Consider the following 21,624-nt stretch of genomic DNA (forward strand, 5'->3'; position numbering starts at 1 on the left):
AAGACGAAAAAAAGTCACCGTCTATTCCTAGAACATTAATCAGATGCCTTTCAGCTGCAGAGGTTCACATTAGATATTTTTACTACTGCTTCTTTTTTCCAATGACAACAATTAGCAGAAAAGAGATTACACACCAAAGAGACCAAAGAGACTGCAGCTGAACTCTATGTTTCCACCCCGGCAGTCTGACTCACAGCTGTGGTTCCTAGTCAGACGCTTCTTTAATCAGTCGGGGCTCGACACCCCTCGAAACCCACAGGGAGCTTCGGAGGCGTGTGTGTGTGAGGCTGAACCGGTCTGCCTCTTTGTGATGATATAGAGCCTGGGCAGCTATGTGTAGTATGTGCTGCTGGACTATATACAGCAGGCTACGCAAGAAGACTGTACTGTGTGTGAGCCTCCACAGGCAGCTCAGTTCACCTCCCTCACTATACTGTTTAGCTCTAATGGCAGCTCTGCAAAAGAGTAGAGCTGAAAGAAACACCGGATTAACTGATGATTACATTTGTATTCTTTTTTTTGGGCTTGTTTTGCCTTTGATGGACGGAGGAAGAGTGTAGTGGCAGATTGGAGACAGGGAGAGACGTACGACACGCAACAAAGTCTTATTATCGAACAGGGGATGTTACAGACATTTTTGATAATTGATCAGATAGTTCAAGCTATTTTTAAAGCAAAACAAATCCACTGATTCCAGCTTTTTAAAGTATAATATTTGATGTTTCGGTCTGTTGATTGGACAAAACCACAGATTGTATATAAGAATTGGACGAAGTCACCGTGACGTCCCCATCGACTTCGGTTTTGAGCCTCCAGTTCACACAAGAGCATGGAGCTAAGTTCAACCGAACAGTAAATAAACATTTTGAGACCAAAATGTTACACTTAACTTTGATGAAGTGAAAACACACTGTGAAAGGGTTAAAGTCGTAAGACGAAAACACGGACAACACCTGGCAGAGACCTGTCAATCACAGTAAGCCCCGTCCTAAAGCATACCCTGCTTTATGGTCTGTTTGACTCTAAATGAACCACCATTTACTAAATGAACATCATGCTGTATTGAAGAAGACTTGAAACTAGAGATTGAGACCATAAACTCATGTTTACAATGTTTACTGAGGTAATAAATCAAGAGAGAAGTAGAGTCATTTTCTCATAGACTTCTATACAACCAGAGGAGTCGCCCCCTGATGGACACTAGAGAGAATGCAGCTTTAACACACTTCTGTGTTGGCTTCACTTTTCAGAACCGGAGGTGGTCGACTTGGCTAAACAAGACATTTTAAAACGTTACTATGGGCTCTGGGAACTCGATGGATCAAGAAAACAGATTACTTGATATAATGAAAATAATAGTTACTGGCAGAGTTTCACAGGACACACGGGCGGGCGGACACACACACGGACACACACACGGACACGGACACACACACACACACACACGGACACACACACACGGTGAGCCACTTAAAGCACAACAGACAGCGTGCTGTAACTCATGTATCCACACTGGGGTGACCGTGTTTGTATGTTAAACTCACACTTGGCTCACATCTTAAGGCAATATCCTGTTTAAACTTGTTGGCTAAACACAGTGAGAGGTACTCGGCTGCAGGACAACTTCTCTCATCCACTCCACACTTCATCAGGAACCCACTGGACGCTCAGATGGAAACAGCTCAGGAGAGAGGAGGCTGAATTCTTTGGACCGATTACAATAACAGCTACAAAAGGTATAAACAGAACATTCTAAACCAACAAGGGCCTGACTGTGATTTGTGCAGCTGAGTGGCTAACGAGACTGAAAAGCAGCCGGCTGGATGGACTGTGTTCTCTGTTAATAAATTACCAGCAGAACAGAAACACAAACACTATAAACTAGCATGATTACTACGACATGGGCCCCCACGGAGCAGCCTGCATGAGGCCGAGAGGATGTCTGGTTTAAAAAAGCATGCTCTGCTCACACAAAGCTGCACCTCTTCTACAAAGTGTAATGTACTTTAGGTGACATCTCAATACACAAGTGGATGTTGCTCAGACTCTCCAGGATGTTTTCCTGCCTATATTATTTTATGTAGGGAGTTCTTTTCAAAAGCAACCATGGGCATGTGGTAATTCAGAAAGGCATTTAATAACTATGTCAATTTGATTAATCCAATGTAGTCAGACTATAAACCAGCACAGCGACATCTGTTCTCATAACTGCAGTGCAGTGAAACGAAACCAGTGAGTAAATATATTCGTCATCGACGTTGTTTCCATGACTAAGACGAGACGAGGACGAGACGTCATCCGCTGCAGTAAAATGAGAGGTTTTCTAAAGGGACTCTGGTGCTCAGAAACACTACCGCTTTAGTCCTCAGGGACGACAAAACCAACACTAACTTTCCCTCAGTTCAAGTTAAAGTTAACAATGACTACAACGGGGCCTGGGGGAAAGAAACAAGTTGATATTTTGGTTGGACTAGATTGACTGAAATGTTCAATCTAATCTAATGACTGAAAAAGACAAAAGCATTGAAGTATTACTCTGTTAAATTGGTTGTTTTTCTTTGGCTATGATCAGACTAAAATTTACTAAATACAATAAGACTAAATTATAAAGTATCTGAATAAATGGACACGTCTACAGTGAGGAGGTGTCAGAGGTAGCAGTTCTCTAAACAGGCAACGATAAAAACGAATGACTTGAGACTTGAGTTCCTGAAATGAGATTTCTAACATCTAACGCAGATTTAATAGTTTTTACGTCAAAAGTTTTGTTTGTAAGGGAAAAAGAAGTTGATTGGAGAGTACATGGTTTAGAACAAATGTTTAGACTTGTTTTAAGATATAAAATTAAACAGCTTTGAAGAAGAATTTGTGCCCGAACACTGTTGAACTTCTCACACTAGATGTATCCTACTTCACTAAAAAAGTATATTCTCTTTGAATGTGCAACCTGCGTACTATGTATCTATATATGCACAGTATCTATATCTATACATCAGTGGCGGGCCTGCATTTTATACCTCGGCCTTCACTGCTGTCCTGCAGCTGAACACACGTATTGTTGTTCTTGTATTGTACTGAGGCAGCTGGTGGACTACTTTAAATACAGGTCAGTAGTTTCATCCAATGTTTTCTAACTTTGGGACCCCCTCATAAGGGTCATAAGGAATAATTTTGGATTACGCCGTTTTCGCCCTGAAAACCGACTCACGGTATGATACAGTTCTAATATTTGGCAGTGTGGGAGTTGTGCTTTCTGTGGCTTGTTGGCTGTAACTCCTGAACGCTTTCACAGAGAGTAATTTGGACGCCATCGCTGAAATCTGTGTGAAATGCTAATGCTCTTAGCTATGTGATATGCTAGGGGAGACGCTATGGCCCAGGTTTTCGAAGCATTCTCTGAGTTGTTGGCTCGCCGTCTGTGGCATAAAATACATATTATTATTGTGGCGGATCTTCTTAATTAGTTAGTAGAATAGTTTATAATGGTGTTTGCAGTGTGTAAAATTGTTTAGATGATTAAGTTAAGGAGACTTTTTTCGATAAAAAATAAATAAAAAATAAATAAAAAATAAATTTCTTTTTTTAATTTCTTTATGAACTTTGATTTCTACAACACTCTTTGATTAAATATCTCGCTCTGATCCAAGAGGTTGTTCAAAGACAATTTATTATTGATATTTTCAGACATGTATTTTTGTATTGGAGATTTTATGGGTTTTAATTTTAAAACATTTTTATATATATACTTTTAAATGATAATAAAATGGATGATTTATTTTCATTATTTTAGCCGATTGTTGTAAATGACTATAAAAGTAATAATTTGGAAAGAGTGTATTATGTTCCCTTTTGTTGCAAAACCAGCAAAATCATACTTAAATAAAATGAATGAGAAACAAAAAAGTAGGCTACAACGTGGTTACACTCAGGATGTATACAGAGAACGGATGGCTCCGGTGACTCAACTAAAATCATAAAACTGATTTATGGCAGCTGACCTCTCCTAACAACAATGGGTGTTCTCAGGAAATGTGGCTCCGCCCGCTTTCATGTCCACAGACATGAAATTCGTTGCCAACTCTTTTAATAATCGATTTTATCGATTCGTTGTTGCAGCCCTAGTCACGTGCTCACCCACTGACCAATCACAGCACACTGCATCTCACTGCAGAGCTGCTCCTGAAAACTGAGCTGCACGTTAATGCTGACATACTTGTTGGCCAGCTAGCAGCTCTGGTACGTCAAAGAATACGCCTAACATGTCAAACTAAAGATCTGATTGGTTTAAGACTATGACAATCAACAATATCGTCCCCATTCACTTAAACTGCACATGGATTCACTTGTGAGTCTGCAGGCCTGGGGCCTCTCTTCTTACCTAGAGACACAGAGGTGAAATCTGATTGGATAAAAGCTCTACTTAAAACAAGCTGCACTGGAAGCAGAGCAACTGAGGAACACAGTAGCTGTGCAATGAGAAAATAAGATAATGGGAAAAATATTTTTATAAATTATAATACATGTCGTGTATTTAAGAAAAATTATTAAATTATAAAAAAGCTATAACTTTTTAGGCCAGCAGAGAAGGCTTTGCTGGCCCTGACGGCCCACCACTGCTATATATATTTCACGTATATAATTGGTTTAAAGGCCTGTACAAGAGGTTTTAAATTGTGCCATTATAGTAGCGAGAAACAGCAGATTTATGAACAGATTAAAACAAGAACATCTCTTGTAAGACATGGATATCAAAATGTAAACAGTCAAACCACCACACAAACACAGAAAATGCTCTCTTTGAGGGTGAATAGCTTGTGGTTGTGTGTGTGTTACTCTCACCATTGCGCTGGAGAGGACCTCGACCCATCTGCTGGTTCATGCCAAAGGGGTCTTGGGGGTTTGGGTTCATGACGCTCGTATGGAGAGCAGAGTCTGAGTTGGTTCTGTGTGGGACGGAGGAGGAGGAGAATGATGACAAGTTTTCCAGCACCTTGGACAGAGGCAGAGGATTTCTCAGGGCCGTGACGTGAGTCATTCTGCTTCCTGCTCTGCCTCCACACACACATGCTGCATTCACTTGCACTGATCACACTGACCTCACTCACACAAAAAACATCCTCACCGAACAGTCTGAGTGATGAAATAATGATGAAAACGTTTGTTATCCATAAATTTACAGATACAGAGAAATACAAGGCAATTGGCAGCTATAAGAGATTAGTTGTCGTCATGGTTGTACATATCTAATACGAGCTGTGAAGTCAAACGTGTTCACACACATTCATGGTCCGACCCACACAAGCCCCCGAGTCCTGTACAGCTCCAGCTGAGAGCTTTCTCTAGTGCGATCCGTTCAGCCTCAACGGCTTCTTCCATGAGTCACTCCTGCTCTCACTTTATAGCAGAACTGTAGCAATCACACCTAAGTTTGATTCATCCAAAACATGACGCTTTTAGTTGCCAAGTTTGTTTTTATCTGTCAATTATGGCACTCAATAATATATATATATAAATAAAACAATATAAGAATGTATCGGAGGCATTTCGGATACCGGTTCCTTTAAAACAGTTTTGTTTTATTATAAATGCTATTTATATTTTTCCTGTCTGTGACATATTCAAACTGTAGGAATGTTGCTGGTATGATGTCAATATGTTATCGTAAGATCATTTCTATTTTTGCTGTTAAGGTGCACGTCACACAGGTGGTCTGGCTGCTCTAACCTGTTATGGGCACCAAAAAAAACAAGAGGTTCCTCTCCACACGCACACGCACACGCACACACACACACACACACACACACACACACACACACACACACACACACACACACACACACACACACACAGGCCTGACTTATAGCATGACAGGAAATAAGCACATTTCCCAAAAGTTCAAAATTTCTCCAATTACTACAATAAGTATAGTTCATATCTTTAAATTTAAAGCAAATATTTATGTGAATTTTAAATAATTCCACAAGGTTTGTGGAAGTAATCAGAACCCATCTCTGTCGTCAACTCAAACTGGATTTTCCTCAAAAACTTCTAAACTTTTCAAAGACACTTGAAAAAGGATGTGAAAAGGCTGAAAGTAAGACAATGTGAAAAAGGAGCCTTGATGTTAGAGTGCGAAGGAGCCGTGAGTCCTAAAGCTGGGTGAGTAAGAGAGGAACTATTGATTATTGTTTCAGGGGAGAGAAGAAAAAGAGTTAATCAACCACAAACAGTCTTAAATTGAGATTTGTGTCTCAGCCTTCTATCTCAGTGCTTCAGAGGAAGAAAAGAGGGGATTACTGAGGTTTATAAAAGGATTGAGACCAGGACGCAATGTAGCCAAGAGAGATTACAAAAAGACAAGGAACAGAATGGTTGGCCTCTGTGTGAGAGAGGGATGAAGCAGCAAAGATAGACAGAGGGGAAAGAGAGACACGGAGAGGTGGGGAAAGAGAGAGAGAGAGAGAGAAAGGGTCACCTGTTGAGTTGTGATAATAATCTCAACCCAGGCCGTTTTTCCTCGGTCCATGACTGCTGTTCCCTTCAGAGAGAGACACAGAGGAAAGAGATGACAGACGTTTACTGGATGAGAGACCCCAGCTCCTAAAAGTTTGTGTGAAGAAGAGAAACTACGTTAAGAACGATGAGCCTCGTGTGGAAGGAAGAAAGACCCTGGAAAGATACTCAAGACACAACACAACACCGTCCTACCTTTAAGGGGAGAAAAAAAATGGAAAGACAGAATAAATCAAAAGCAGAGTGAAGACACATTTATAAATGGGGGGGAAGAGAGAGAGAAAGAGGGAGAGGGAGGCAGAGAGACAGAGATACAGAGACAGTGAGAGAAAGACAGACAGACAGAGAGAGAGAAAGACGGAGAGAGACAGACAGAAAGAGGGAGAGAGGGAGGCAGAGAGACAGAGAGAGAGACAGACAGGGAGAGAGAGACGGAGAGACAGAGAGAGAGAGAGAGAGAGACAGAGACAGGATGTAAAACACTGGATGTGGAGGGTCATTGTTGAAGCCTGAAACAGTGACTGAGTGGATTTTTCTGAAGCACTCCAGCACAAAAAAGGTCTCGACTCCTCCTCAGTACTTAACAACCACAGCAGTCTTCTGAGAGCACAAGTGGTCCACAAAATAACTCTAATGAATCTCCTGTTGGTGCTGAACCGCCTTCAAATATATTTACACGGTGACTTTGTTTCTTTTGGTTAAGATAACGTACTCAAAACAAGTGCAGAGACCTGGGAACACAATGGCATCTCTTAGGTTAGAGAGTATGTCCTCATCAAAGGTCCACAACTTCACAATAATGTTTAACCTGCACTATAATTTAGTCCCATATACTGTATATATTGAATATATATAAACTGAACACGTGAGACTCGCTGGTTTTAAACTGAACACGTGAGACTCGCTGGTTTTAAACTGAACACGTGAGACTCGCTGGTTTTAAACTGAACACGTTAGACATACTGATTTTAAACTGACCGTGGGAAGAATGGATTATAAGAGTCTGTCCATTCTTGGTTAAAGACTCTGGTTAATCTTTCCACATTCCTTTTTTTTGGAAAACGCCATGAGAAATAACTGAGAAATAAGTATTTCTCCTGTGTGTGTAAATCTCACTGGAGTTGCGATGCTAATCAGAACAATGAGAAATGTTTAGCTCTCTTCGTACAGAGCCATCTCCAGGGAGCTCGGTCTGAGAAAGTCCTCCCGAGAGAGGCTGGTATGGGAATAGCAGACCAAAGATGGGCGAGCGGACGAGGAGGAGGGCGTGAGACTGGATGGAGGCTCTGACCCCGAAACAGATGGTCTACGATGTAGGGCTGCAACTAACGATTATTTTAAGAATCGATTAATCTGTCGATTATTTCTTCGATTAATTGATGAATCGGATAAAAAAACAAAAAAGCATTAATTTCCAACCCTTTATTCAAAAACAGAACTCACAGTGCAAAGAATCTTCAGAAAGTGCACAAAGGTTGCTCGAACATCCCTGAGCTGTGAAAGTAATAATTAAAAAAAAAATGGACTAATATCAGGAGTGGGATTCAGCGGGTTACCCACGCCTCTCGGTGAAGGGTAGACACGCTGAGCCACTCAGTGTGGCGCGCGTGCAGCCCCGAATATCTAAGGGCATCACAGACCTGTTGTTGCTCAATCTCGTGTGGCTGAACGCCACTTGTCCCTCTAAGAAGCTGGACGCCGACCGCACGGGGCCGCATAACTAGTTAGCATTCCGGAGTCTCGTTCGTTATCGGAATTAACCAGACAAATCGCTCCACCGACTAAGAACGGCCATGCACCACCACCCACAGAATGGAGAAAGAGCATCAATCTGTCAATCCTTTCCATGTCCGGGCCGGGTGAGGTTTCCCGTGTTGAGTCAAATTAAGCCGCAGGCTCCAATCCTGGTGGGGCCCTTCCGTCAATTCCTTTAAGTTTCAGCTTTGCAACCATACTCCCCCCGGAACCCAAAGACTTTAGTTTCCCGGACGCTGCCCGGCGGGTCATGGGAATAACGCCGCCTACTTTTAACATTGAATCTAATATGAAAGGCTAGCGTACATTTATTACCTTACCTCATGAGGAGAAAAACAAGTCTGTTGACGCCACATAAATGCACTTATTTGGTCACAGCAGATAAATTGTTGTAGTAGCTGTCGTGGTAATTAAAGCGCTGAAACGGTTAAAAAAGCTTTGTGGCTCTCCTCCAGAGCCGACTGCTTGTAATGTAGTGCAGATGTTGTTGCCGTTTTTTACACACACTCTGCCCCGATCTCCCCAGAGACTGTCGAGCGGGGGAATCTGACTAAACAACACAAGAGCCTGGAGAGCGTTTAATGTGGATGTCCAATCAGTGTTGATGGTAAATTGAAGCGTTAAACTTCTCAGTGCGTTCCTATATTGGCCCGTAAAGCTGAGTTTGAGTAGTTGTAAGGAGACGGAGAACAACAGGTTGTTTCTGCTTGGATTTGTAGTCTCCGTCTCTCGGTAGCCAGAGGGGGCGTGGTCTCTGGATGGTGCTCCAAAACAGAGCTTCCTAAACTGGTTGTAAGTTCAATTTTGTAAATAATAAGAGTTTGACGGATTAATCAGTGCCGATAAGACGTTTTACAAACTATTGCTAGCAATGGAACTGGGCTCCGATAATGGCTGCGCAACGGCTGATTTTACAGCAAACTGACACATATTTTACCCGTTTTCAGTATATTTCTGCCCATAAAAGTAATCTCTCCAATAATAAAGCAACATTAACAGTTCTTGATAGGTATCGGCCGATTAATCGGCCATCTGCTTTTTCCTGCTAAAAGCTATCATTATTATATCGGCCTTTAATAAAGTATCTGTCATAAAGAATACAATAGAGTAGAAAAAACAACAACAAAAAACAGAACATCTCTTCACTTGTATCACAAACTGGCTACGTTTTCCAACAAATACGAGTGGCGAAACATTTTCTCAACGAGTCTGTGTCTGCAGAGCGGAGGAAGACGAGGGGAAGGGCGACTGGCAGCCGGCCAAGCCAGCACATAAAAAACACAAGAGTGGAGAGCAAGAGTGAGTGGGGAGGAGCTGTTTTGTTTTTTATCACAGGGCCATAACTCACTCCCTTGTAAGCACTGAGGAGAAGCCGTCACCCAATACACCAACTGCACAACCAGAGCTCACATCAAGGCCAAGTAGTGTAGCATTGTTTTCCAGCAGGTGCTGATATTACATTTCTGCGAAGCTGGAGATTGTGAACCACAGGGCAGTGGTGCTGTGACAACATACAATCCCTAAACAGTGGGATGACTGCTGTTGGACATGACCTTTAAAGCGAAAAGGCTATCTGTCAAACACCTTTAGGTAGACGCCGCCTCCCCAGGGACTAACACAGCACCTGAAACATTCCTGCAAATAAAACAACATTCTGCACATCCACAGATGGAAACGGTTCCTGCTGTAAAATAATCAAGTTTGGAGGAAGAAGTAGAAACACAATAACCATTCTGTCAGCAGCCACACAGATATTTGTACTCACCTTCTCCAGTTGTTGTCCAGAGGCGGGGAGAGGTACACCGCTCCGTACGGAGAGCTCTCTATGTGGGTTTCAGTTAAGAGAATTATCGGCACAAATACAGAAAACATCACTGTGATATTAAAGTTCCCATGAAACGGCTCATGATTCTAAATATTTAAGCATTTATTATAAAAACAGTAAGCTGGCGTTTACAGTAGCCAATAGTGCAGAAGAGCCTTAAAGCTGCATTTTCTGTAATGTCCATCAGGGGGCGACTCCTCTGGTTGTATAGAAGTCTATGAGAAAATGACTCTACTTCTCTCTTGATTTATTACCCCAGTAAACATTGTAAACACGAGTTCATGGTTTCAATCTCTAGTTTCAAATCTTCTTCAATACAGCATGATGTTCATTTAGTAAATTATGGTCCATTTAGAGTCAAATAGACCATAAAGCAGGGTATGCTTTAGGGCGGGGCTACACAGTGATTGACAGGTCGCTACCTGGTCTGAGAGTTGTCTGTGTTTTCCACTTACAACTTTAAACCTTTCAGTGTGTTTTCACTTCATGAAAGTTAATGTCTTAAATATGCATTCGGTTGTACTTAGCTCCGCCTTCTCCTGTCAGATGGCGACGGGCAAAACGCTGATCTCGTGGCGTCAAAACAGTTGTTCACCAGTTGGTGACATCGTGGTGACTAGCCACCAGCTAATCACGGAGGACAGCCTGCTCTCTGTTGTAAAGGACCACCATTACCGCCATCGGATACGGCAGAGGATTTTACCAACGATTTTATCAGACGGGGATGAAATAGAGGAAGACGACGACCATGAAGAAGTACGCTTAAGAATTTAGCACAATATGGAGCTACAGAGGACACACACCTCTCTGGTGGGTAAAAGATGCAAACTGATTGATGGATATAATTGGTTGAAATCTGTTGGTACTGGCTTACGTAAGCACAGGTCATATTTGGTTTTACAGGAAACAAACCATGATCGAATCGTGATATAGAAATATGAATAAATGTTATTTTTTTGCAATTATTTTGCATATATTGTTAAATAAGTGCACAATATCGCCGTGGATGTGATCTAAAAAGGGGTTAAAAGGGCTTTTATTCTCTTGTATCTAGAATTTATGAATACTTACTACCGTTACTTTATATATTTATATATTTTTGTCTGTGAGTCAGTTTGTATAGCTAGCCATCATGTTATGTACTATTCTTTTTGAGGGTAACATTTAGCGCGTAACCTGTATAAACTGAAAATAAAATGATTGAAATTTTGAAAAAAGAAAAAGAGAAATTAATACCTACATTTTGATTTCATGGGCACTTTAAGTACATTTTTATAACTTTTACTTGCACGTATTTCATATGTCATCAGATATTAACACAAAGAAATGGAGGACAACTGGAATAAAACACATTTACAATCTGACCTCACCCTGATGTTTTCATTTGCAAATGAAACACGGATGTGTTCTAACTATAGCGCGGAGCTCAGCTGCTTGACATGAAATAACAAGAGGATGAGTGTTTCACATGTTCAAAGAGACAAGAAATCATTCGTATAGCGGGGCATATTCTCATCAAAGCCCTACAGCGGTGTGAACAATAGAGCAGTCTTTTTCAAATACTGAAACAATGACGGCATTATTTAATTTACTACCGACTCCTGGAAGGGCAGGACTTCAGAAAGGTGGTGTTGTATCTGTCACTATTTAAGTGTTCTGCTCTGGAGAGGACTGTTGAAAATGTTGACCAATCAACAAAAACAAATTAAAGCAGACATTGGGTGCCACACAAGGACGACTTCTGCTTAGGCCTCGGAGAAATGATTATCAGTAGTGAGCGAGACTGGAGCCCTGCTATCACCCCTCACACAAAACATGGGACACGCCCCTTTCTAAATATACACAAATACAACCGAGGGGAGAGGACACTATTGTGGTTTCTCCAGACGCAAAGGAGGAACGGAAACTATCCTGTCAAACTGGTTCTTAGTCTGGTTCATGTGCTCTTACGTCACACATTTCAACAACTATAATAGTTAAGTAAAGCCTAAACTGTAGGTGGCACACTGACACACAGCTGTGTTTGTGACTGTAGAATTGGGATATAATTCAAAGAACCAATCAGCGTTAAACAAACCACTTCAAAGTGTGGCACAGTGATTGGATGAGCCAGAGCCACAAACCGCACTACACAATTTTCCTTTTTCCGAGATGCCGAGCTGCTCCTTGTCATCATCATTTAAACCACTCAGCACAGCAGATGATGGTCTAGTTTACAGCTCCCAGACTAAACCGGTTCTCAGTGGACGAAGGACCCGCCAAGAACTCTGCTTTTCACACCCATTCGCTAAATATATATTATTTTATTTTTTTCTACAAAAACCTTTTTCACCATTTAACAGGAAACTAAATAAGTAGAGCTTGTGTGAAGAACAGTAACGCGTGTATCACAGAGGCTATTCTTCAAATAACTCCTATTAATAAGAGTAAGCAGCAAAATAATAACGAAGAAATTACAAAAAAATGAAATGTGTTAATCCACTGTTTTACACCACGTAATCTATCCGGTCACTATCTGATCAGGCTGGAGACTTTGTAAATACAAGTGAAAGCACGACCTTAAGCACTGGTCACATTATATCAATCTTCGTTTTGATCATTTAGGTTTATTCTCGTTCTCATTTCCTCTCTCTCCTTCACTACCCTCCTTCTCCTTCTTTCTCCTTCTCATCGATGACGCACCACTTCCTCGTTTTGGACCAATAGGCTTGCACGTTGATAGAGGAACCATCCTCCTCTCGTACAGACTCCTCTCATTAGTGTAACACAACATAGGTGTGCATGCTACTGCTGACAGTGACTCTTGATGAAGACCCATGTCGGTTGTGCGCGTTGGGCATTTTAAATACACATTGGAAATATTATACTTTCCTTTTAATCCTGGCTCCGTTGACTCAATGAGCTTTTTTGAAGCACTTTGTCGATTGAATTTTTCTGTTGTGTTGGAGATGTCTTTCCTTTGATGATATTTTCTGTTGGCTTTAGTCGTCGATTGGTTAACTTAAAGGGCCTAATTGAAAAATACATATTTTTCCTCTTACCTGTAGAGCTATTTATCATCTACATTGTTTTGGTGTGAGTTGCAGAGTGTTGGAGATATTGCAGTCGAGAGGTCTGCCTTCTCTCCAATATAACTGGTCTATATGACACTCGATGTGCCAGAAAATGCATTGGAAACCCTCAACAGCAACGTCTCTTACTAGAGATCCTAACTCTGTTTCTCAAGATAATCCACAGACCTTGTTGTGAGCAGACACATTGCCTAGTGCCATATAGTCTAATTTTATACTAGAGAGAAGGCCGACATCTCTACGGACGACCAACACTCGGCAGCTAGCACCAAAAGATTAAAAACACCCTTAATACAAACACAGGAACAGAATTAAGGTCAGCCTTTCTCAATATTCACTCAGCTGAGCTTTTAAGACGAATGAAATACAATTTGTGAAGGACATGCTGACACATCCACTCTGACATATTTTGGCATCAACAATGTTTCACCTGTGACCTTTAACCCATTTTGGACCACACCATCTATACGCGTACATGTACAGTACACACATACAGTATGTGTGCAACCAACCCCACCCACCAAAAACAAATGGGCCAAACAGCTTCTTATTGTGATACTAACAAGAGCAGACTCATCTCGGGTTGCCTCCACCACGCTGTGTACATTATACTGTGTTCTACGTTAACCCTCTGAACCCCAAAACCAGCAGGCGAGATTTCTTTAAACAATCACTAAAACTACACTGTTTATAACAGCCAGAAGCTGCAAAAACCTTCAGTATTGTTAGATTGTCATCTTTCCAATGGTCCTGGAACACATCATGTTTGACGCTTTTGTCATGAAAACAAACCAAAACTAAGCTTAAAATTGTGACATTTCATCAACATTTATTCTACATGTCCCATTTAAAATCTCGCCACAAATAAACCGTTTGCTTTAACCAGATCCTTTAAAAGAACATTACATTCTGAGCTCCTCTGCAAAACTAGGAAGACATGATTGACTCGGCAGAGACCAACAGTCACGTGACAAACGTTCAGGCTGCTGAACACAGAGCAGAGAGGAGAGGCTGGAAGTAGAGGTTGTCAAAATGTGAAAACTTCTAGCCATCGCTGTGCTGTTTCCACTTTTATATTGCTGTGAAATTCAAAGCCACAGAGAGTAAAATGTGACGGTAGCAAAAAACGCCACAAAACGTTTGGGCTTCAGAGGGTTAAAACACAATAAACAGGAACAGTTAAAACCAAAGAGCTCGCTTATATCGCCCAAATGAATGTAAAGGACACCGTTGATCCATCGGGAACCCTTTGAGACAGTCAAGGATGCTTCGAGCTACGCTTTACTGGTTGAACTTTAGGCAAATTTAAACAGTCAAACATCCCACTCAAAGTAGGTCAGCCCAGTCTATTTTATACATCAACCCAAACATGACAAACATGCATGACTCTACGTAGAAACAAGCACCAATGATGTCAAGCTGTACCGACAATAAGAGAAAACCTAATGTGGAATTTTGCCCCGAAATACCATAATCACCATCACGTTATGCATCTGTTTGCTCGCTGAAATATATATCCGTTGGTGAGACATCACATGCTGGGACACAGCATAGTGACATGTCAGTGAATCATCTCCATCTCAAGGCAATAAACGGACTCGCTTATTAAGATGCTAAGAGGTGGGGGCGTGCTGGTGGATCAGTGGGCTGTTTCATGTAAATGTGACATATTGGGTGTGAATCCAGTTTAGGAAATAAAATCTACATCCTGAATCCAAAAAAAAGGAACTGTATTGTTCAATATACTAGATTAGTAACTAGATTATTCAGAAAGAAGAAATAATATAAATATATATACACAAAATGTTTCACAGAACAATAAAATTACTTGTTAATAACCCTCTGAACCGCAAAACCGGCCGGCTGTATGAAAAAGCACGTTTTCTTTAAACAATCACCAACACTACACCGTATATCAGAGCCAAAAACATAATGGTCAGATTTTCATCTTTTCGACGGTCCTTTAACACATCATGTGTGACGAACGCTTTTGTCGGAAAACACAACCGAAAAAAAGTCTAATTTAAAATTTCGCCTCAAATAAAGCGTTTATTCTAAACAGATCCTGTAAAAAGTGAGTTCTCTCTACTTCCAGCCATCGCTGTGCTGTTTAAATAAACATGCAGGACTTTTATATATTGCAGTGAAAATCAAGGCAACAGAGAGAAAAATATGACAGGAGCAAATAAGGTTTGACACACACACACACACACACACACACACACACACACACACACACACACACACACACACACACACACACACACACACACACACACACACACACACACACACACACACCAAATGTGTATTCACAGTATGCTGAGAATCTCCTACTGTCGATGTCCATCAGGTGTAAGTAAAGCGCACCGTGACCGTCACATTTTAAATTTGCATAACGACGAATTATGTTCCCGAGGCTACAAAGCAAGGCCCCTACACTGTCAAGTATCGTCACGCTTGAAACCACACCACAAAGACAAAACAACAATAAGGAGCAACCAGCGGGAAGCCACAACACCCACTTCCACACCGCTGATTACCCTTTGAGGGCTCCTACTCATCAATGATTTAAGGTTTGGAAGGATATCTGCCGTCCGTGCTTGTCGACGGGTCGGCGGTGGGGAGAGTTGATGCGGTTGCGGTCCCTGTGGACCCTCTCGACCAGCCCGTGGTGGCGGGTCCCTCTGGCCGAGTCCAATCCCGATGAAAAGCCACTCTGAAAAGAGACATCGGACAAGTGAGACGCAGTTTCCCACAGATTGGCTGGGAGACAGGAAGACGGGCATTAGTCAAATGTCTTCAAACTTCAGTTGTATCTGAAAGCACTGTTTAATTAATTTAGCCAAAACAGATAATTTGTTAATGCCTTTTACTACACTGTATTGACATAATCACTGACTATTATAGGGGTCATGTGATGGCTGCTACGTTTACATCACGCTGGCTCTTCAAACACAAAGGAACAGCTGATTAACACTACGGGCACAAAGGAAACAGCAAACTAAAGAACGTGAGTCACCAATGTACAAAAGGTGCTTTCTCGGACAAGACTTGCATCATAAATGCCAGCTTTGAATGCCACATTGTAGCGATGAAATATATGTAAACAATAAAGATGTGACACTCAAAGTCAGAGTGAAGAGGAGTTTGCAAAGTAAAGAACCCTTATACCCTTTTACGGGTTGAATGCAATGATGCCATTGAGAGTTTGGCAGTACGGCAAACCAACCAAAACAAATGGACTCTCCAGATCCGAGAGACATTACGAGCTACCAGTCACCGATCCAACTCCGTTATGGCTTTATTCTGTTTTAAAATGGGCGCTACAAACAGTCCAGTGGTGGTCAACACGTTTAACAACATGCTGCCGTAGACGCCGCCGGTGTTTCGGTTTAACAAACGGCCGTGTTATTTGGCGACTCTCAGAAGAATGCGTACATGGTTGTCTCGTAGTGATGTCAGCTTTTGAATCGGATCACCTGTTGACCTGAAACTGTTGTGATTCTGTAGAACTTGAGTCCGCTGTTGGAATAGCGATTCTCAAACCCGAACGTGCCACAACCAGACATTTTGACGCTGGTAACAGTTCTAACTCAACGTTAAATGCTCGCTAACTTGTCTGGATGGCTCGGGCAAAACGCCACTTCCATTGCTAACATTTACAGGCGTATTTTTGATGATGTTGGTTGTTAAAGGGTCTAAAGATATTATACATTTCTTGCCTTGTATTGTTAACAAGTGTACATTAAAATCAGGTGGCAACTTCTGGTTCTGCCCAGTGAAGCCGATGCGAAAGTGTATTAAAGCTGCATTCTCTCTAGTGTCCATCAGGGGGCGACTCTTCTGGTTGTATAGAAGTCTATGAGAAAATGACTACTTCTCTCTTGATTTATTACCTCAGTAAACATTGTAAACATGAGTTTATGGTCTCAATCTCTAGTTTCAAGTCTTCTTCAATACAGCATGATGTTCATTTAGTACAGGGGTGGCCAACCCGCGGCTCCCGAGCCGCATGCGGCTCTTTGCCCGGTTTCATGCGGCTCTTACGTTCATATCGAAGTTTGTATTTGTGTTTTTTTAATGTTCGTGTTCGCTTCGCTTGAGTTAAATACGGTATTTTCGTCAAACGCGCATGTGCGGCCACAGATTACGTTCCTCGTCGACCCATTTAACGCCGAGACGGACTGTTTGAAAGCCCCGCTAGTCACAGATGAGGATGCGGCTGAGTTGGAGATGATCGATCTTTCTGAGGAGGACCAACTCAAACCTGCTTTAAGGGACGGGACCATTGAGTTCTGGAAAAGTGTGCCAATGAACAAATACCCCAATGTCAAACGGGCTGCGCTTAAGATACTGTCAATGTTTGGGTCAACATACGTCTGCGAGTCTGTGTTTTCTACCCTGAAACACGTGAAATCAAAGCATCGATCTGTTCTGACTGACACCCATGTGAAAGAATTGCTTCGAGAGGCAACAACGGAATACAAGCCAGATTTGAAGAGGATTGTTCAAGGCAAGGAATGCCAGAAGTCCCACTAAGTAACATGCATAGTAAAAGAAAAACACTATTGTAAATTATTATATTTTTGTTTGTGGACTTGGTTGAACTGAGAGTTTGTCTGTGTGAGACAGTGCACACAATGTTCATTGTTGAAAATGACTGGCCTGTGGTCTTAGGAGTCAATTTCTGTCATTATCATATTGGTGTGTGACATTTACAATAAATCTGGCTGAGCAAAGGTATGTGTGTGTGTGAGGAAGGGATAGGGTGATGTTCATGTGTGCCCATGTGTATGATGTGGCTCTTTGCGGTCACACAGTAAAAAATGTGGCTCTTGGTCTCTGACTGGTTGGCCACCCCTGATTTAGTAAATGATGGTCCATTTAGAGTCAAATAGACCATAAAGCAGGGGATGCTTTAGGGCGGGGCTTACTGTGATTGACAGGTCGCTGCTACTACCAGAGACTTATACGGTGTCTCGGTGTCACTCCTCCACGTTCCAATTATGGAAACTTACGTTCAACGGTTGCAAAAAAAAACATGGCGACGGACGTAATCCAAGATGGCGATGGCGAAATCGACAAACTCAAGGCTTTAAAATATCAGTCCACAAACCAATGACTCCACGATGACCACGCCCACTTCTTATACTTTTTTTCACTTTTTCTGCAAGTTTAAAGCCCCAGCTGTCGTAGACGGCATGGTTCACACCATCACTGCCGCTAATAGACAGTCTCTAAATTTGAATATATGACCCACATGCGAGTGTTGATCACCAGCACACTGCAAAACGAAACTGCAGGGTGGGAATTTAGATCAAATAGTTTATAAGTACTCTGCATTCACATAATTGAATTTTGGCAGATGGTTATCATCGAGTGGAATCTCGAAGTCATTTGGTTTGTGGAGTTTGTCTCAGAAGGTGAATGGACTTCATAAGAGTTTTCTCCCTCCATGTGGACCTGACCACTCTGTTGCCATTACTGATCAACCGCAACGCACTTTAACCTTGGACCCTCTGTAACCCAGCATGCCCCACCCCTTAGAGAGCCGACACAGATACAGGCCTAGTGCTGCAGAAGCACTGTTATACGCATACAGAAGTGATCTTTTATTCCTCCTCTCTCCAGTCTGCAGCTGAACTACTTAACGCTCTCAGGAAAAGCTTGTTCGCTCATCTAAAAAGGTCCAGTTCAGCATTTTGCCGTTTCTGCAGTTAAGCCAGAAGTTTTCTAAGTTCTCTCCGAGTCTTGTCATTTAATGTGCTTAAATAAACTTTCACCACATTTTTCTTTTTTGAATTATTCATGAATATATTTAAAAAAAATAAGATAATTATAAACTAATGAAAACAGTTATGAATAGTATATTCTAGTTCTGCTAATAGATCCCTAAAACCCTACGTACTTTTTCTTTAAGTTTATTATTCATCTGTAAATCTGTAGATCACCTGATCACATTCTGGGTGATTGAGAATGATATTATCTAACTTAATATTGATGTTTTATAAGACAAAAACATTAGAAGTATGCAGATGCTTTTATAGTACCTAACGCAATTAAAAAATGGGGATTGAAGGTATGAACATTAGAACAGAGTTATTGTGCCAAGACATTGAAAAACCACTGGATGAGATTAGGACGTCCAAGCTTCGTTGTAAAGAAAATATTCACGTTCAGTTTTACATCAAAATGAAAACAAGTGAGCACATTCACATAAAATAAACTCCAGTGATTTACAGCAGCAGTACATCTATGAGTGTCCAGGCCGACAGTGTGTCAAAAAATGCCGCTGTCTCATTTATTAGAATCACACTGATGTGTTTGCACATCTGGAGCGCCAATACAGAGGGCTCAGTCCACAAACATATCTGTACTTTAACCTGGCTCTACGTTAGCTGCATCGCAATGTTACATTTTTGACGCAATGCTAACATTGGTGTGCCGCGTTTAGTCTGAACACCTGGTAACAAAGGCAAGACAAGTGTAATCGTGTCTTCAGAAAGAAGCGACCTCTAGTAGCGGTGGATTGTTGAGGTTGAAAATGTTTCAGCTACAGCGAAGAATTTGTGCTTTTTGTCTGAACGCACCTTAAAGTTACTACAAGGAACTTCATTTTGTGGTGATTTTGTCATCCTGTGGACTACAGTGGTAGTGTTTCTGAGCACCAGAGTCCCTTTAGAAAACCTCTCATTGTACTGCAGCAGGGTCTGACAGACTGCTCCTCTCAGTCCTGGTTCTGGTTCTCCCGTGCCTCCCTTCCCTCCAGCAATACATCCTGGGTCTCCAGCAGCGTGGTGTCGGTGTTTACTCCCAGAGAGGAGAAGCTCTGCTCCTGGAGGAGGAGGAGGAGGAGGAGGAGGAGGAGGAGGAGGAGGAGGAGGAGGAGGAGGAGGAGGAGGAGGAGGAGGAGGAGGAGGAGGAGACGCTGCTGCTGCTGCTGCTGCTGCTGCTGCCGGGAGCTGAGCTCTCCTCCTCCCTCCGGAGCTCCGACTGCAGGTCCAAGGCTGCAAGTCCAAGGCTGCAGGTGAAGCAGGATCTGGGTCTGTCCACGGTGGACCGGTCTCTGCTGGAGGATCTGGGTCCGTCCACGGTGGACCGGTATCTGCTGGAGGATCTGGGTCTGTCCACGGTGGACCTGCATGATTTCACCAGAATCCGACCCGGTGGCACCGATGACGAGCATGAAGAATAACTCTATAGAAATAGACCACCTTCTGTCTGATGGTCTCTTTACTGATGGAGGTCTTATAGAGGATCAGGACCGAGACTGGTTCAGGACCAGTTAAAAGCTTCTCACAGTAACTTTAAGAAACCATTTACACAGGGGGGGACAAAATACATCACATACGGTCTTAATTCACTGCAATAAACCTGGACTTAACACTACTGATAAACCTTGAGGGCTGGTTCCCCAAACAGAGAGTGCATTGTCTTGAACTAAAACAAAACTATTCAAGTGAATTCAGAACGTTTGGTTTTACTGTCAAAGAGAGGCTGCTAGTGTGCGGTGTGTATTTCGTCTGTAACGACATCCCACCTGGAATTCGGCGCTGGTGTTGCCGATCTGATTGACGTTGGGCAGAGAGCCGTAGTACTGCGCCCGTGATTGAGTCAGACGAAGCTGCTGGACCTTCTGAAACTGCACCTGTCAGTCAAAAGCGGGACAAGAACAACAGTCAGGGGTTATGGATTCTGCACATCTGGAGTCTTCACGTGTAAAGAACATAAAGCTTCAGGATGAAAGTCACAATTGGTGTCGATTCGGGCTTTTGTTTCCCGCCATTGTCATTGCGAATGTACAGAACGCAAATGCTGTCACGTCATATTATCAAATGCTCTGCTGACTGTATTGAACATATGCAATAAAATGAATTAATGAAAATGCAGCAATGATGCAACACGTAATAGGAGGAGGAGGAGGAGGAGGAGGAGAAGGAGGCTTGTTCTGCCAGGGGACGGTAAACGGAGCCAATCACCGGCTGTTATCAGGGAAAAGGCAAATCAGAGGGGCATTTCTTCTTTAGACTGCCCAAAGGGCAACATTTGAATCTCAAAGACTGACCTCATTTGATTTTATCAATAGATTTACAGGGAACAGAGAGAGCCCTCTCGTGGGGGAGGGGCTTTATCCTTTGGTGCAACATTTGTCCGTTTCCTATGTGAGCTAAGTACGGTGAAGTGTTAACTACAGACACATTGTGTTCATTTATACAGCACTAAGTGCATTTTATCTTGTTTTCCAGCAAATAATAATCTTGTAATCATTCCAATGTGTCAGCATTCATGGACAGCTGTGGCTGGTAGACAGTTACAACTCAAACAACCACCACTCAGGAGCCATGATGAGACACTCTTATTAAAACATCATAAATGAAAGATAATCACTGAGCTTATTGTTTCGCTGTGAATGTATTTGAAAGATTTTGGAACTTCTTGTATCAATGCTCAATAAAG

The 21,624-nt window shown here is 42.1% G+C and overlaps 1 protein-coding gene across 1 annotated transcript in view; it reads right to left on the bottom strand.

Annotated features, from left to right (window-relative positions):
• crtc3 (CREB regulated transcription coactivator 3) overlaps positions 1-21,624 on the bottom strand; it is a 37,677-nt gene that overhangs the window by 11,340 nt on the left and 4,713 nt on the right. The window contains 5 exon segments of the mRNA XM_079186128.1: positions 4,840-4,943; positions 6,476-6,538; positions 10,034-10,089; positions 15,752-15,883; positions 20,708-20,815. Of these exon segments, the coding sequence (XP_079042254.1) occupies positions 4,840-4,943; positions 6,476-6,538; positions 10,034-10,089; positions 15,752-15,883; positions 20,708-20,815 (463 nt within the window).

Source organism: Pholis gunnellus (assembly GCF_910591455.1).
Source record: "Pholis gunnellus genome assembly, chromosome: 1".
Classification (NCBI taxonomy): domain Eukaryota; kingdom Metazoa; phylum Chordata; class Actinopteri; order Perciformes; family Pholidae; genus Pholis; species Pholis gunnellus.